General features: G+C 36.2%; 1 protein-coding gene across 2 annotated transcripts in view; it reads right to left on the bottom strand.

Moving 5' to 3' along the window:
- Nse1 (SMC5-SMC6 complex component Non-SMC element 1) overlaps nucleotides 1–17,538 on the bottom strand; it is a 93,951-nt gene that overhangs the window by 13,761 nt on the left and 62,652 nt on the right. For both annotated transcript variants that reach the window (XM_090407644.1, XM_090407651.1), the window contains exon 5: nucleotides 14,968–15,084. In XM_090407644.1, coding sequence (XP_090263770.1) covers nucleotides 14,968–15,084 — 117 coding nt within the window. The remainder of the gene's footprint in view (nucleotides 1–14,967; nucleotides 15,085–17,538) is intronic.

Raw genomic sequence — 17,538 nt, 5'->3', positions numbered from 1 at the left:
TTTTTCAAAGTAATTACTCCATACTTCAAGGATATCTTTTTCTCCCGTTTTCATGTCACCTTTATCATCTCTAATTCCTTTTACAGCACTCTTTCCTCCATTCTTAAGTTTCTTCAACAACCTCCAGAATATTTTGCCACCTTCTTGATATTTATTTTCTATATTCTTGCCAAAGTCCTCCCATGACTTTTGTTTAGCTAGTTTTACACAGTGTTTAGCATTCTTGCATTTGTCTCTATATTCTCTAAAAGCAAAAGCTGACTTATTTGCCAGGAACTTTTGGTATGCTTTCTTCTTTTCCTTCACTGCCTCTTTAACTTCCTGTGTCCACCAGGGAGTTCTGATTTTTTTATCCTTACAAACAACCTCACCACAGGCCTCTCTGGCAGAATCAATCAATGTTTTCTTCAGAGTTTGCCACTGAATCTCCAAGGTTTGGTTCCTGTTCTCAAACTCTTTCATTTTTTCTTCAATAATCTTTGTGTATTTTAGTCTACAGTTCACATCTGAGAGCTGCTCAACTTTTATTCGCTTTAAAACTTTCTTACATGTTATTCTTTTCAATATGAAATTCAATTTTATCCTGCTCAAGACTAAATAGTGATCACTTCCAATTTCAAATCCTCTGTACACTCTGGTGTCCTGCACCAGGAAGAAAACATCACTATCAACAATAACATAGTCAATGAGACTTTTCTTATTCCTAGCCTCTTCTCTCCATGTGAATTTGTGCACATTTTTATGTTGGAACATGGTGTTAGTAATGACCAGTCCATGTCCTGAGCAGAAATCCAACAGATATTTGCCATTATTATTAGCTTTGCTCTTTTCTCCAAATTTTCCCAAAATATTTTTGTATGTCTGACAATCATTTCCTACTCTGCTATTTAGATCCCCAACAAGGACCAACTTTTCATTTTTCATTGTGTCAGTTGCTTTTTCTAAAGCCTCAAAAAATTCCTCCACTTCTACCTTAGTAGAACCTTCTGTGGGACCATAGGCACAAATAAGTCTCATTGTCCAGTTCCCCATTCTCATATTTGCCCACATTACTCTACTTGAGACTGCCTGCAATTCAAGAAGATTAGCCTCGTATTTTGTGTTGAATACTATGGCTACTCCTTCTTTTCCTTGATTGTCATTGCCTGAATATAACATTTTGTATTTATTGCTCAGAAAGAGCTCACCAGTTTTGGTCTTTTTTGTTTCAGTCACCCCTATTATGTCGATCTGGTACTTATCTAATTCCTCAGCTAGCTCCATTTCTTTGCCATTCAGGCTTCTTACGTTGATAGTACCGATCTTTAACTCTGGTGATGTTGAGTTGGGGTTTGTTTTCAGATTTGAGATTTGTTCCAGTAGCTGACTTTTCGCTGTTCGCCCTGGTTCCCTGGCGAAAACAACGGGGGCCTTGTTTAACCGGGCGACGCCCCAGCCGGCATGAAATTTTGTCATGTTGTACCATTATTCTATATTTTGGTTTAACCAATAAGAATACAATTTGGTCGGCTAAATCCCAAATTGCCAGCCCATCCTCGTCCGTTCAGTATCCAAGTAGATACCCAACAGGGTGCACCACGAGAAGGTGAGGATTGGACATTAGGTCAGAAGCCCTGGTCGGTTCTCCGCATTCCTTTAAAGGCTATGTGGAGGTCTCCGCCAAGTGAGACATGGCTGACAGAAGATGATATAGTTAGTGGGATAGAATGTGAAGAGTATAGTGTGTTCAGGAGGGACAGAGAGAAAAGAATGGGGGGAGGAATGTTATTGATGATAGCTGATGAACTGCAGCCAAGGAGAATTGAAGTTGAACTGCAGGATAGTGAAGAGAGGCTATTTGGTGTGCAGTTTGAGACTAGTGGAACAAAATATACAGTTGGGTGCTGCTATAGACCAGGTGATGGAATAGATGGTGGAGATAGTATGCATAGACAAATAGACACAATGAGTGGAAGGAGGGGAAATAATTATTATGGGAGATTTCAACCATGGCAACATTGATTGGAAGGAGGAGAGGACACATGGGAGGAAGGAATTGGATTTTATGCAGTTATTAAGGAATAACTACCTGAGACAGCATGTAATGGAATATACTAGGGGTTCGAGAATGCTTGACCTAGTAATTGCATCTCAGAATTTGACTGTAATGAATATGACCACATTGCCACCAATTGATAAGAGTGATCATACTGGGAGGTGGCTAAATGTGTGGAATTTTCAATTAAGAAAGGGTACATGTGAAATTACCGGGCTGATAAGTATGGCAAGCTTAGGAGATTGCTTAGTTCAGTGCCATGGCATGTAAAACTGCAAGGGCTAGAGGTTGATAGTGCATGGGAAGTGGTAAAGGAGCGTTTGAAGGAGGTAATGGCTGACTGTATACCTAGAGTCCGGATAGTAAATCAAGTAGGGGTTAAATGGATGAATAACACCATTAAGCTTGAGCTGCAAAAAAAGAAACAACTGTGGAGGGAATTTAAGGAGAAAGGTGACCTGCAGGCCCATGAACAGTATAAAGCACAGGCCAGAAGGATAACAAGTGTGGTAAGAAAAAGAAAAAGCTGATTATGAAAGGAAATTAGCCATGCAAGATATAGAGAATCTCAAACAGTTTTTTCGATATGTTGCAAGTAAAAGAAAAATGTATATGGCAGAATGATTTTAAGGAATGCCAATGGTAGGGAGGTAACTGAATCAGTTGATATAGTGGAATTACTGAGCGAGCACTTTGCAGGAGTATATTGTTAAATATTTTATTTATATGACTTATACTTAATCTCTTATTTTCCTCATTTATACTTAATTAGTTGTTACTTGATTAAATCCTTTCTTATTCAAAACCTTACTCAATTAAAATCCTACCAGCTGCTCTATTATTACGTCGTTACTTTCTCTATATATTCTGTTTTATATATATCTATTCTATCTTTCTATCACTATTTTACTTCTTCAGATATCAGGCCTTTAATATGCTTACATCTATTTATATCTAGGACTGTTTCCTCTTCGGATACCGGCAAATTTTTATTATGCTGCACCAGCCAGTATCCTATAGTAGAAAGGTTCCTACTCAGGGAGATAATACTAGACTCTCAGCTGTTCTTACACACAATACTTTACTTTAGTGCTGCTGTATAGATTCAGACTGCAGTCATGACCAAAATCTATAATTATATTTGCTTTCTAAATCCTTCCTGCCAAAATAGGTTCTATTTTTATAAGTGGTAGTTTGGAATCTTAATCAGGCATGACTCAGGTTTAGGTAAATATGACATGTTTATTGGAATATCTAAACAGAATACAAAATTCATACACTCAATTATGACTCAATACTAAATGAAACTTGAATTAAGAGGTTAACATATTCTAAATTAATTAAAGGTCATAAAACATGCGAAACACAATAACTGCATATTGGGTTAGATAGCAAATGATATGAAGTTAAACTAAAATTCCTTTCTGTAATCTACTCATAAGATAATATAAACAAACATTCTAATGTTATTCAATTACTAAAATCCACAATTCTGATCTTATTAAGTTAATCCTATCACATACAATTACTAAAGATATTTTCCAAACAATTCTTCTTACTCTCTCAAAGGAGGTTAACTTTCTAATTAGAGACTGTCCACAGAGTTCTTTAGAATACTGTTCTTAATTTCACATTTGCAAACAATCTCTCTTCTAATGAATTTTATACACAAAATAGAGTAATTTTACCTTACTGAACTTTTTCCAAGTCTTTCAGCACCACGTGTATGTCTGGTTACTTCTTGTCTATTGGCTGTCCATATGCCAACATAGGGGTTATGCTATCTTCATTATTTCTGCCGAAAACAGTCTTAAATCTTTGCATTTCAGGAACAACCTGATGGGACTTCTCAGCGATGGCTTGATTCTGCTAGGACGACTGGAAATTTTTACCTTCAGCTCTGCGCAGAATCCTTCTCCATTTTTAAGAAAGCCTGCTGTCCGACATCTTATCTTAGCACAGACGCTTCATCCCCCCCCCCTTTGTGCAAACTCCCGCTAACTTCCGAACCACCAAACAGGAAAATGATACGACAAGGGAGATCTCCGATACGGCGCTCGTCCCCTTATATTCCTCCTTAGAGCGCCCTCTTTTTCCTCAGTCCCCTTTGCACACGACCCATTTCTTTTCACCCCTTGCTTTTTCCCGACAGTGTTATGCTCTTGTATTCCCAGATTTCGCATCAATATATGTTCCGCTTAAGCAACTGCCGGCAGCGTTACGCTGTACACGTGTAGTTTTATACCTTCCAAGAATTATTATTTAGTAACTATTTGATGACTCACAGTTAATTTTACACAGCTTAAGTGAGGCTTAAATTAAGTCAGATTATCCCTCTTATAAAACATACACTAATAAAATCTTAATATGAACACAATAGATTAAATATATCGTACATGAAATAAGGAATGCAAATTTTATACATAAAGTGAAGAAGTTTCACTTTTAATTTTAGCTGATGTACAGGCATTTCTCTTTTTTTGTAAGTTTAATATGTTGGATTCTGAATGAATGATTTCTTTGCAAGATTCCTTCATTCAGGATCTAACAATATCATCCAGGTGGTGATATTTCAGGAATAAAGGAACCAATAGCTTATACGGGAATTGAGGTGAACGAAATGGAGGTGAATAGTATATTACAAAACTTTAATGTGAATACATCCGTGGGATTGGATAGTATACCAGCTCTGGTCTTATGTGAAGTGGCTAAAGAACTGTCAGTGCCCTTGACAATTTTGTTTAATTGGAGTCTCAGGTCTGGGTTAGTCGCAGGTGGGTGGAAAGAGGGGAAAATAGTTCCACTACATAAAGGAGGTTCCAAGGCTGCTGTTGCAAATTACTGACCGATCAGCATATCAGGAGTTGTTGTCAAGGTTTTGGAGAAAGTAGTCAAGAGAAAAATACAGGAATGGATGGATGAAAATGGGATAATACTGTATGGGGGATAGCATGGTTTTGTGAAGGGTAGATCATGCCTCAGTAACTTGCTCACGTTTTATAACACAGTGACGGCAGAACTGGATAAGGGTAACGGTTTTACAGTGATACTGCTGGACCTTGCTAAGGCCTTTGACAGGATACCACATGGAATTCTAATCAGTAAACTGCAGCATATGGGGGATGGATAAGAGAGTGGTTGATGGAGAGATATCAGAGAGAGAGTAGTTTATTCAGAGTAGAGTTCAAAAGGCCTGTGACTAGTGGTGTGCCGCAGGGTTCTGTTCTTGGACCACTACTATTTAGTTTGTTCATTAACGATATAGGAAAGGATCTGAGAGGAACTGTTCATTTGTTTGCTGATGATGATGCAAAGTTGGGTAGAGCAATAGTGAATGCACATGATGTCAAAATTTTGCAGGATGATTTAGATAGATTGGAGGACTGGGATAAGGAGAATGGATGTCAATTTAATGTGGCAAAGTGTAAGGTTATGCATTTTGGGGTGAAAAGATTAGCAGCAGTAAACCACATTGGTGGAACTGTACTCCAGGAGATTGACGAGGCCAGGGATTTGGGAGTGTTGGTGGATAGGGAGTTAAAGTTTAGGGGGCACATTGCAAAAGTGGCTAAATCAGTTCATCAAATCACTTGGTTACTGAAGAATACTTTGACGAGCAGAGAAGCAAGTTATTGTTCCTCTGTATCAAGCCTTGATAAGACCCCATCTTGACTACTGTGCCCAGATCTGGGCGGCAGAGTTTCTTCTTGATGGGGAGGAGGAGGTGGAGAGGATCCAGAGGCGAGTGACCAAGACGATAGCAGGTCTATGGAATGAACCTTATGAGAACAGGTTGAAGATTTGTGGGATGCAGAAATTGGTTGATAGGTGGAAAAGGGGTGATATGATTGAGACATTCAAATTACTGAAGGGTTTCTATAAGATTAATTCAGAGGATATTTTTCAGAATAGGACTGGTGGTGGTGGGAGGACTAGGGGCTATCCATGGAAACTGTGCAAGAGTGTTAAAACTAAGTTTTTTACTTGGAGAGTGGTGAATGAGTGGAATAAGCTGCCAGAGTCTGTTGTGGGTGCCATGACTGTAAATGAGTTCAAGGCAAAGTATGATAGATACTGTGTGGATGTTGAATAGTTGTTCTTGACATGATGTTTAAGGATCCTTGGAGTTGCCCGTAATAATAATAATAATATATATACAGGGTTAGTTGCTGGACAGGCAAAAAGCAGTGTTGAGCACAAAAGAATGCCAATTATTTTGGAAGCTAAGGAATTTATGGATGTGTTTGTACCAGGAGTGGCTGGAGGATGATATTAGTCCAAGAAGCAAGATCGTATAGAAAGTTTTTCCACTTGGTTATAAAGCCAATTATAATAGACAAGAAATGATATTCTCATTTTAATCATTTACTCAAGCATAAGCAAACAAAGTTTTAATCTTCACCACTAAACTTTATCCATGTGTTAAGGCTCAAGTACCGGGAGAAACTGATGTTCAAGTTTTAATGGAGTGAGATCTCTCTTGCTGTAGAACTGAATCATATACACCACTTTTTATATCCAATAGCTACAGTTTCCACAGTATCAAAAAAAAAATCAATCCTTGCCCCAATTCATGACTTTCTCTTCAGAAAGAGTTTAGTAATGCTATCACCACCATCTCATATGTCTGAGACACATCAGAAAAAACAGCCAGAATCTTAAAGAAATACAACCTCTGCATGGCTTTCAAGCCCAACTTGAATCTAGCTACCCTTATCTGCTTCACTAAAGACAAAATCCCTTCTGTCTCAGTTGCAGGTGTATACAGAGTTCCTGCAAGTTGGCCTGCTGTAGACAGACAGGAAGATCAGCTACCATATGCATAGAAGAACATAAAAAAAAAAATACATCTATATCCATGAGTATAGTCAATCTGACCTTACAGAACATGCTTTGGATGCAGCTCACAGAATCAATCATGTTCCATCACAGTAAATTTAGAAGAGAAAGACTGTTTTTAGAATCTGCTACTGCTCTTTAAAATGAGCCTAATTTAAATAAATATGGTTGCATAAATCTTCCCAAAATATGGAAAACACTAATACCTCGAGATCCCAGTTTACATACTAGGCTGTCGGCAGATGTCCTTAGAGGGCGCCCCACCTAGTTAGGACTCTAGTTTTTCATCAATATGTTTCACTTAGTTTTGTGCTGCCTTTGTGTGTGTGTGTGTGTGTGTGTGTGTGTTACAAGTCTCATATTATAGTTCCTGATGATGTCTCTGTAACTGCGACAAAATATTGGAAAAATTAAATACTATTTTTAATCCTTTCCTAGTGCTGCTGTCCCACTGCTTTAACTACCTCACCGGCCATTATGGATCAAATACGCATCATCATATGCTTTGTATCCATCATATATTTCGATGTAATATCAATGATATTATAATTTTAATATGCACTTCGCATCCATTATAAACTTGACGTCTATAGACGTTCTTGGCCAGTAGTGGTTAAACCTTTAATGAGTCATCACTACACTACTTGTATAGAGAGGCTGAGACAATTCACATCAATTGTCTCAGTATCCCATAAATGCACAACACACTCCCTTTTGAACACATATATTCCTATGCAAAGAATATACCCCTGACATATAATACACTTCTAAAGAAACTCCTGACAAGATCTAATGTTGTCTAATGGTATACATTATTTACATTATTAAAGGTATACGAAAAGGCAAACTGAGATAGACATTTGTAAAAAAAGGCAGAGTTCTGTTTTTGGTATTATTAAATGTGACTACATTATCATGCACCTTTCAAAATTATTAGATGAGGAGGAATAGGGTGCACTATATCAGCAAAGCTATGGATAGAGTTTAGAATCAGTGAGAGAAAGCCATTTATGTGTGAGAAAGAAAAATATTGAACAGAGTCCTGGGGAATTTTTCCATTGACAAACAAATCGGAGGAGAGGAAGTTGTCCATTATTATGACAGCTAAGGAAAGTGGTTAAACAATTGCAGAAGGCTAAAGGTAGACCATCCATTTATTTCTTTTTAGGGATAAAGTATTACTAACCTGTACTAAGTGAAAAAATTATGCATACAATGCAAGGATATCTGTGCCATTCCCTTCCTCTAAAGGGAAACTTTTACTTATGAAACTATTACTTGCAAAATATTTGGATAGGTTTCATGGTCACCGTCAGTGATATATACAAGGTTACAAAAACAGAATAACCAAATAGTAATTTTGAGTCTTATTGGACTCAAAATTACTGTTTTGGGTCCAATAGGAAGGTATCAATCACAATTCATATGATTTTATGATGTCAAGAAGAACATCTTTCTTCAACAATTCTTGCATATTCAGCAGTCTATCATCATGTTTTTAAACTCCACTCAATTTCTGATATAAGTAGCTGAATTGTCATGAAACCAGAAAGAGCTAATACTGATATATATATATATTGCACTACTTATGTAATTCACAACCTGGCTGGAATGTTACCTTTGTGGATTTTTAGTAATTTCATACAGCTGTGAAACTCATTTTTTAACTGATTATCCCACAAATTTATGTACAAGCTTATTTAACCTACTGACCATGATTTAATAAGGTCCTGAAATACAGTATTATGTAGAATGAGCTTTAAATAGTAAAGAAATTTTATGCAACTATCTCTTCTGCCTCGTTTTATAAAAAAATTCCACAATTTTAAAACATATTTTACTAGAAGTATAATATGAAACGTTATGCAATCCTTGGATGCTTTATAGAAAATTTGTAATTGGTGTAATAACTGTATAATCATAACCAGAAAGGAGATGATATCTTTAATAAGAAGATCCATTGTCCATGCAAGAGTTTACCATGTGTTTTACATATATAGTATGCCATACATTAATCAAACAAGAAGATCAGCACATATTCATTTAGAAGGAGAAGAACATGAAGACAGCGTTTAGATACCTAGAGTAAATTATTATTATTATTAAGAGAGACCTCCAGGGAGTCAGAGATTCGTTGAGGGAGGTCACATACTACTCTCTCTCTCTCTCTCTCTCTCTCTCTCTCACACACACACACCAGTCATCATACTTATTCTTGAATTTATTCACACTGCTTGCACTCACAAAATCCAATGGCAATCCATTCCAATCATCCACCATCCTATGAGAGAAAAATCTAGCCCTCTTAGTGGCATTCAATTATATTCTTGTTATATCCTTTACCCCAGTATAAGAGGTCTGTGCATGAAATATCTTCATGACTATACAGAGTATATTCATTTAAATACAGAGGTGTTTGATTTCACATCAACTGCCTCAGTATCCCATAATGCACAGCACATTTCTTTCAAATGTGTTTAGTGTTATTCATTATGGGGAGAAAAACTGCCCAGACCATTATCAATTGGGGTATCACCTATGGAAGCTAGACCTAGACTCTATATTAAATCAATATAGAGGCCTATATTTTCTGTATACAAATAGTAAAATGATGAATCAACATCATTAAAATACTCTGGATCACAGATAGTTGCAGAAAGTTTTCCTGCTGGTTACAAAGTAAATAAAATGACACAAGAAAATTACATTATTGTTTTAATCTTTTGTCTAAGTATAAGTAAACAAGGTTTCACTTAACTTTTCTACAACTAAGTCTCAGAAAGCTGGTATTGCTCAGCATATAGTTTTTTCCCCCTCCCAATTACAGAGTTCAATAGGGCAAGAAAAAAAAAATCTGCCAAATTTAAGCAGATTATTGTCAAAATCTGTCAAATTTTGGTAAAGATTCCACATTATTTTTAAAGGTGTTTTTACTTTTTAAAAGCATTAGGTTCTAATTCCTATTGGACTTTTCATCTGCAATATTAATTTTAACTTTTAACACTTTGTTCCACTTTGCTTACTATTTCATCTTGGCAACCCAGTGAAGATTGTCAATGAGATGACAGCCAAACACTTAACAGGCTATGATGTTTTTTCATAAATTTAATCCTATTTAGTGATAATCCTAAAAGACGAATATAATACGATTCTATGTTTTCATATGTATATATCAGACATCTCCAGGTTAAAGAAACATTCCTGGATCACTAACTGGGAACTTAAAACTATATCAGTCAATATCAGGAAACACTGCTATAGCAAACTTAGTCACTACAACTCTAAAAATCTTGGCCAAAGGCTTTATAAGATCAACACAATTTTTTATAAACACAGTTCCAGCAGAAAAACATTCACCATAACATTGAACATTGGTTCGAGGATACATTGTGGTTGGTTGGTGAATTTAGCACTACCATTTAAAATTGGTGATTTTTGTGTGTTTTATTGTGTTTTTCCCTTAAAAAATTAGTGTTTTATAGTACAGTCATACCCCGACTTATGCGGTTTCATATATGTATGTATTCCTGTCCTGCTTCACACCTCACCACTAGTCGTATCTTTCCGGTGCCGGCCGCATTCGCCAGTGTCACACATGCTGTGAACAAGCACTGACGTGTTTCGCATGGTCTCCATTCATACACGATTTTTATAGTCTACAAACCTTGCGATTGTTTAATGTTATGTTCTTGATAAAAATTTTATCACATAAAAAATAATAATGTCGTCAAAAGGAAGCAGTCCGATTCTTCTACAGCTAACAAGAAAAGAAAAACATTGACTTTGGAAACAAAACTCAACATTATTAAGTATTTTGAAGGCAGAATGAAAATTTGTGAGGTAGCAAAGAAGTTTGATCTACAGGAATCCACAGTAAGAACAATCATAAAAGAAAGGTTTACAGATTTTGGAGGACATGGATTCTAACGAGGAACGAATTGTAGCCACAAGGTAAGGAATAAAAAATCATTAGCTGGCTATGAAGAAATTTTGCATGACAAAAAAAAAAGACATTATGCCATTTGACGAATCTATTAGATTTTATGAAACCATTGACATCGAAATAACTTTCTTTTTTTTTATGTACGAAAAACCAATTATGATTATATTTCTTAAAAAATATAGGTGTTTTTGTAAACCTTTGGTCCCAATTAACTAATATTTTGTATATTTGTATGCAAAATTATACACGAGTTACGCGAATTCGACTTATGCGCTTTTTTGTTGGTCCCACCTACCGCGTAACTTCGGGGTATGACTGTATATTAGTGTAGATTTTAGTGTTTTATAACATATTTTTATTAAGATATTTCAATAATAAGTTTAAAATGGTGCCAAAAACGCACAAGAAACATAATGCTAAGAAGAGCAGTGCAGTCGAGAACAAGAAGGCTAGCCCTGCTAACGAGGTTATTGAAGATATAGAGGGAGGCTTTTTGAAAACGAATTGACCTCCAAAATAGCAAAATTAAAGCAAATAATCAGAGAGACAATGTTGGAATTACAAAAAAAGTTGAGAGGCGTTTAAATTAAGAAACAACAAAGACAAAGCACGGAAACAGGTAAGTCAGGAAGTAGCAGAAATCGGGTAAGTGATGTTATTTGTAAAAAGAAGGATGTTATTTGGTATGGTGACTCTATAATAAAACATGCTATTGAAGAGTGAGTTATAACTTTAAATTATAACTTTTCCTGGAACGAAAATCAAGAACATAAAGGATAAGAATATAAGAAGAGGTGAGAGTGAAGAGTGAGAAAGTGAAAATCATCAGTATATTACCTCAATATGATAAAAATAAATCAAGAAGAAGGCTATGACGGCAAATGATTTGATGCATAAGCTATGTAGAAGGAATTGATGTGAGTTTTTGAATGTGCGGAGTGAGTTTGAGGGAAGATTGGATTTGTATAAGAGGGATGGCATACACCTGAATGTGTTTGGTATCAAGAGAGTCTTGAAAAACTAATAACTGGTATGAGAACTAACATACAGTCAGGGAAACTAAATTATAAAGAGAGGAATGGTGAGAATGTGAGTGTAAGAGCAACAATGTTATTTAACTATGTTAATGATGGGAATGGGCTTTATCATGGAAATGTTGACAAGGAGAGAAACGATTTCAACTTTTTATCAGTCTGGTTCGGCCCCATCAAACATGTCTACATGTATAAGGCACTAGAGAAGAATAGAGATCTGCAAATTGTCCAACTGTGTCATGAAGATTGCAGACAAGAGTATACAAAAGAACATGCAAGTAGACTAGTACGTCTGTGCATGAATGCTATGAGTACCAGAAAAAGGGGATAGAGTTCGTTGCCTTGGTCAATATGTTGGGAATTCAGATTGTAGACATTACTGAGACATACTAACTGGTATCGAGTGTAAAGGGTACAGTATTTTTAGGAAGGATAGGAGAGGAGAGGCATGCTGCTAATGATATCAGATGACATGAATCCAGTTAGAGTTGAGACCTATGATTGTAGTACTACTACTAACAGTATTTCACGTGGCAGTGAGTTTGAAGCCATCTGGTGTGAGGTGGAATCTAACAAGATCAATTACATAGTGGGATGTTGTTACAGATATGGTGGATTGTAGTGATAAAGAAATGCATCACCAAAATAATTCAAAAAAGGTTACATGCTGAACTACAAAGCAGGAAATTATGACCAACTGAGGAGTATACCGAGTAGAATGGGATCGGTTGTTGGATGGGAAGAATATCGAACAGTGCATGGGAAGCATTTAAACAATACTTAAAGGATGTGATAACAGAATGTGTCCTGAGAGCTTGAAGAATAAATAGCGTAGGAGTCAAATGGATGTGTAATCTTATTAAGCAAGAGATTCTTATTAATCTTATTCTTAATCTTGCTTAATCTTATTAAGCAAAAGGATGATGTGGAAGGAATACCATATGCACAAGGATGATGTCTGTTATGAAAATTATAAGCAGCAGACTAGAATAGTCATAACTGTTGTACGGAAAGCAAAGTCTGAGTATGAAAAGAAACTGGCTCTGTGTGCTTATGACAACCCACAAAAATTTTATCGATAAGCTGAAAGTAAAAGAGAAAATGAATATGAAAGAATAACTCTTCTAAATGCAGATGGTGGGGATAACAGATGCAGAAGAGATTGTTCTACTAATGAGTGCCCATTTTGTTAAAAGCTATCAACCTGGTGTACACAACATTGAGCTCATTGTTACCTCTTCACTGGATGAAAAAACTCAGGTGTATGAGGACGAGGTATTAGAGTTGTTGCACAAACTGAATAAGAATTCAGCAATAGGGACTGATGGGCTATCACGATATGTGCTAAAAGAGTGTTCAGCTGAACTCGTTATTTCTTTGACCAGGCTGTTTAAGATGAGCCTCAAAACAAGGAAGATTCTGCAGGAATGGAAAGAATGTATAATAATTCCATTGCACAAGGGCGGTGCAGAGACCAGTGTATCCAACTATTGACCAATTAGTATCTCTGGAGTGGTAATGAAAATTTTCAGAAAGTTGGTAAGAGCTCACATACAGAAATAGGTTGACAGAGAATCATAATTTGCAATGAGCAACTAAGGGAAGGTGATGTTTTAGCAACTTGCTCACATTCTATACAATGTTACCATTGAACTAGACAAGGGGAATGGACACACCATGATACTTTTGGATTTTGCTAAGGCTTTTGACAGAATACAGCATGGTAGACTGTTGCATAAACTGGAGAATATGGATTTGGATTATAAAATATTAATGTAGATAAGAGGATGGCTGGCTGACAGATATCAAAAAGTAGTATACAGGGGATGCAAGTCTGTGTCCTGTTCCCAGGTGGTGGGAACAGGGCACCCACTAGCCTATAGCAATAATAATAAAGTGAACTACTATACAAAATAACCAATTCGCTGATAAACCTCGGAGTTTCCCCGAGGTTTACCAGCACCACCATCTCTTTATATGGCATATGGAGCGCAGATAGTTATAAGGACTTAAAACAGCCTGGGCTTACGCAGAAGGATATAAAAGTTCTTTCCTTGAGGGCCCTACAGAGCACAGAGAATGACCACAATGATAACTAGAACAGGCATAGGGTAAAACATTTGTAAAGGCTTAGGCCTATATCAAGTCTGGACATGATGTAAGGGTAGTACTGCCCATAACCAGTGCAAAGATCAATAAAAAAAATAAATAAATAAATAATAACCAGTGGTGTACCACGAGGATCAGTGCTTGGTCCACTGTTATTCAATCTGTACATTAATGATATTGGGAAGGATTTGACAAGAGACATACAGTTATTTGCTGATGATGCAAAGATAAGTAGGATAATCCGGAATGCTGCTGATATGCAGTACTTACAGAATGATTTGAATAGGATGAAATTGTGGGCATGGGAAAGTGGATGTCAGTAAATGGAAAGTCATTCACTTCGGAGTAATTAGATATCTAATGTTGTATTATATTGGTGGGATTATGCTAGAAGAACCTGATGAGGCTAGGGATCTTGAAGTGTTAGTAGATAGCAAGTTGAAGTTCAGGGGCCTTGCAGCAAATATTACAAATACAACTCAAAAGATAATTGCAATGCTGAAACAAACATTCACATGTAAAGATAAGGATGTAATTTTGCCTCTTTACAAAGCTTTGATAAAACCTCACTTGGACTATTGTGTGCAAGTCTGGTCTCCTGGTCTTTTATCTTAGTCATATTATGTGACATGTATATTAGCACATGCCACATAATATGACTTGCATAAGCCAATATATATTACTACACTGAAATTTCTCCTAAAGAAAGTGAAATGTACAATGTTCAGTGTAATAATGCATATGGTTAATTTTGGATGATGCAAGCTTACAACGTAATCAATTAATATGGCATCACCTCTATGATAGTGCCTCTTTTGAAGTTCTTCAAGTGCCATCAATAGTATACAAAAATGTACAGTCAGTTTTGAGGTGTATCTGTGTTTGACATAACAATATGAGTCTCATATGACAAAAGCAATATATATATATATCAGGATGTTTTATACTAAATTAAAGGATGTCTCAATGTTAATTATGACACGGCATTAAGTATTATATGTAATTACCTTGATCACAATTTGTTCACACATGAGGCATACTGATATGATACCATCGTATTCCTTTTTCAAATATGGCTCTAATTCAATCATCGCTCTAGTGCTGAGGGAATATATTCCTTTTTTCTACAAAAATACAACATAATTACAAATTGTATACAAAGAGTTACTCTAAAGATTTATTAAGGTGAGTTTCTTATTTAGCAGTCCTTAATCTTGGATATGTTAAGTCTTAAATCTACATATTATGATAATACACTTACCTGCTAGATGTTTCTAAAATTCATAATCAGCAGTGCTATTGAAAGAGAGAGAGAGAGAGAGATAGGCTGAACTATTTACTGTGTTGAAATATAAAATAGTACCTGATAACACAACATAAAACTTTTCTCCCTTACACGAATTCTACTGAATTTTTATGTTTTGGCACATTTGATTATAAATATTATTATACAGAAACATTCACAAAGTCAAAAATTCATCATGGAATGACCACATAATCATTATTCACACCACACCTATCATCTCTCCTGGAACTCATTTTTAACTGACAAAGCACTCACAAATGATTCTGGTAACCAACTTCACTCATTCACCACTCTCCATGGAAAAAAAGTAGTCTTGAAACCCTAAACCACACTTTGTTCTCTCCTGTCATGTCTTATATTGGAACATTTCTTCAACACCTACTCTACAAAACATTTCTGTTTGTAAACTAAACTTTGCAATGCACATGATTCAGTAGCTATGTCAAATTAGAACAGGGAGCGCTCCCCAGATCACCATCTTAATCACTTGCATCTAGATCCTCTGCTACATCCCAAGAAACCCAGATGAGCAAATCTGCATATATAGATCAGGTGGTTGTATCAAAGTTTTTGGAAGAGATATAAAACCTCCTTATCTCTACTTGTCACTATGTTCAAATATTCCAGTGATCTTTCATCCTATTTTTCTCCCTTCTGCAACATACTTGCTGAACTTCAAATTCTTGCCCACCAAATCCCAAAAATATCCCCAAATCCCTAGCCTCAACAACTAGCTACAGTCCAGTTATCTCAATGTAGTAGTACACAGCTTGTAACTTTTTATCACCCCCTCCCCACATACAAGTGCATAACCTTACACTTTACCACATTAAACTAACAACCATTATATTTTATCTACAATGCCAGTCTATTTAAATCATCTTGCACTCCATTTCACTCGCCAGTTCTACTTCATTTGCAAATAAATAAATGTCCCTCTCAAAAACATTCTCTATAATCATTAATGTGCAAATTAAATAGTAACAGTGCATGTACACAGCTCTGAGGTGGCACACCACTGGTCACATGTTTTCACTTGGATTCTACTCCACCACACACTACTTTTTGACATCTGTTCATCAGCCACCTTCTTATCAATGTTGTCAGATTCATATCCTTCCCAAGTTGCTCCAATTTATGTAACAGAGTTCTGTGTGGCATTCTGTCTTTATAGAGTTCAGCAGTATCATGGTGCAGCCATTTCCTTCATCCAATATGTTTACCCTATGCATTAACTTACAAGTTACTAGTTTTTATCTAACACCTGCCATTTTTTCAGAGCATTAGATTAATGCTATACCTAAACTTGTTTTTATTACATTTAGAGCAAAGCCAGCCTGCCATTCTTAAAGAGGAACTTTTTAGCCATCTATTAGGTAAAGACATGTCTAAAAATGAGATAAGAAGTATATTCTGCAAATATTTCAAACAAATTATTTTGATGGATTTTTTTTTTTTTTTTTTACATAGTTTCAGATTAACTAAGTACATTAGCAGAAAGAGATGATCTACAAATCTGAAAACACCCAACAGCAACTTTTCAAAAATATGTTCTGAAGTTGTTATATACAAGGGTTATAAATAAAGTAGTGGCAATATGTGCACGAAATGTAAAATAGCTTATTTACTACCAAGTCTATACAATTACATCCTTTCAATGTCATCTCCTGTCATGTTCTGCACCTGTTTCCAAAGTTGTGGGAGCTACTGCATATCATCAGCAGAGTGCTGCTTGTTGATATCAGTGATAATACAGCCTACTGCTCAAAGAACTTCTTGTACAATATGAAACTGCAGACCTGGGAGGGGGGGGGGATCTTTCATTTCGGAGAGCAAGTCAAAGTCGCAAGGAATCATACCCGGTGAATATGTAAGATGTCCCAATGCCACCTGTGCAACATCTCTATCACCAACTACGACACATCATGCATTGTCATGCAACAAACACAATGGAAAAATGTGGCTGCTTTTAAAGCTGAACACAAATGGTCCAGAAATTGTCAATAGTACTGTGAGTTAAAATTTGTCCTCAGAGCATAGCATTGATGAAGAATGATACCTTGAATGTTGTGACTATCAGCATGACTAAATTTTAGGTTCCCGGCAAAGTTTTTTTGGACAGGTGAATGGTGGCATTTGTTAGATTGTCTCTTCAGTTCAGGCTGATAAGTCCTTGTCCAAGTTTTATTAATAGCTACAATATAATTTGGGAAGAAAAATCCCATTCATTTTCGTATCATTCCAGATAGAGGCCAACAACTGCATACCTGGG

This window comes from Typopeltis vanoorti, chromosome 2 (assembly GCF_054136105.1).
Source record: "Typopeltis vanoorti isolate ZY-2024b chromosome 2, IOZ_Tvanoo_1.0, whole genome shotgun sequence".
Classification (NCBI taxonomy): Eukaryota; Metazoa; Arthropoda; class Arachnida; order Uropygi; family Thelyphonidae; genus Typopeltis; species Typopeltis vanoorti.
Note: the sequence above shows the minus strand (reverse complement) of the source record. Positions and strands in the feature narration are given on the sequence as shown.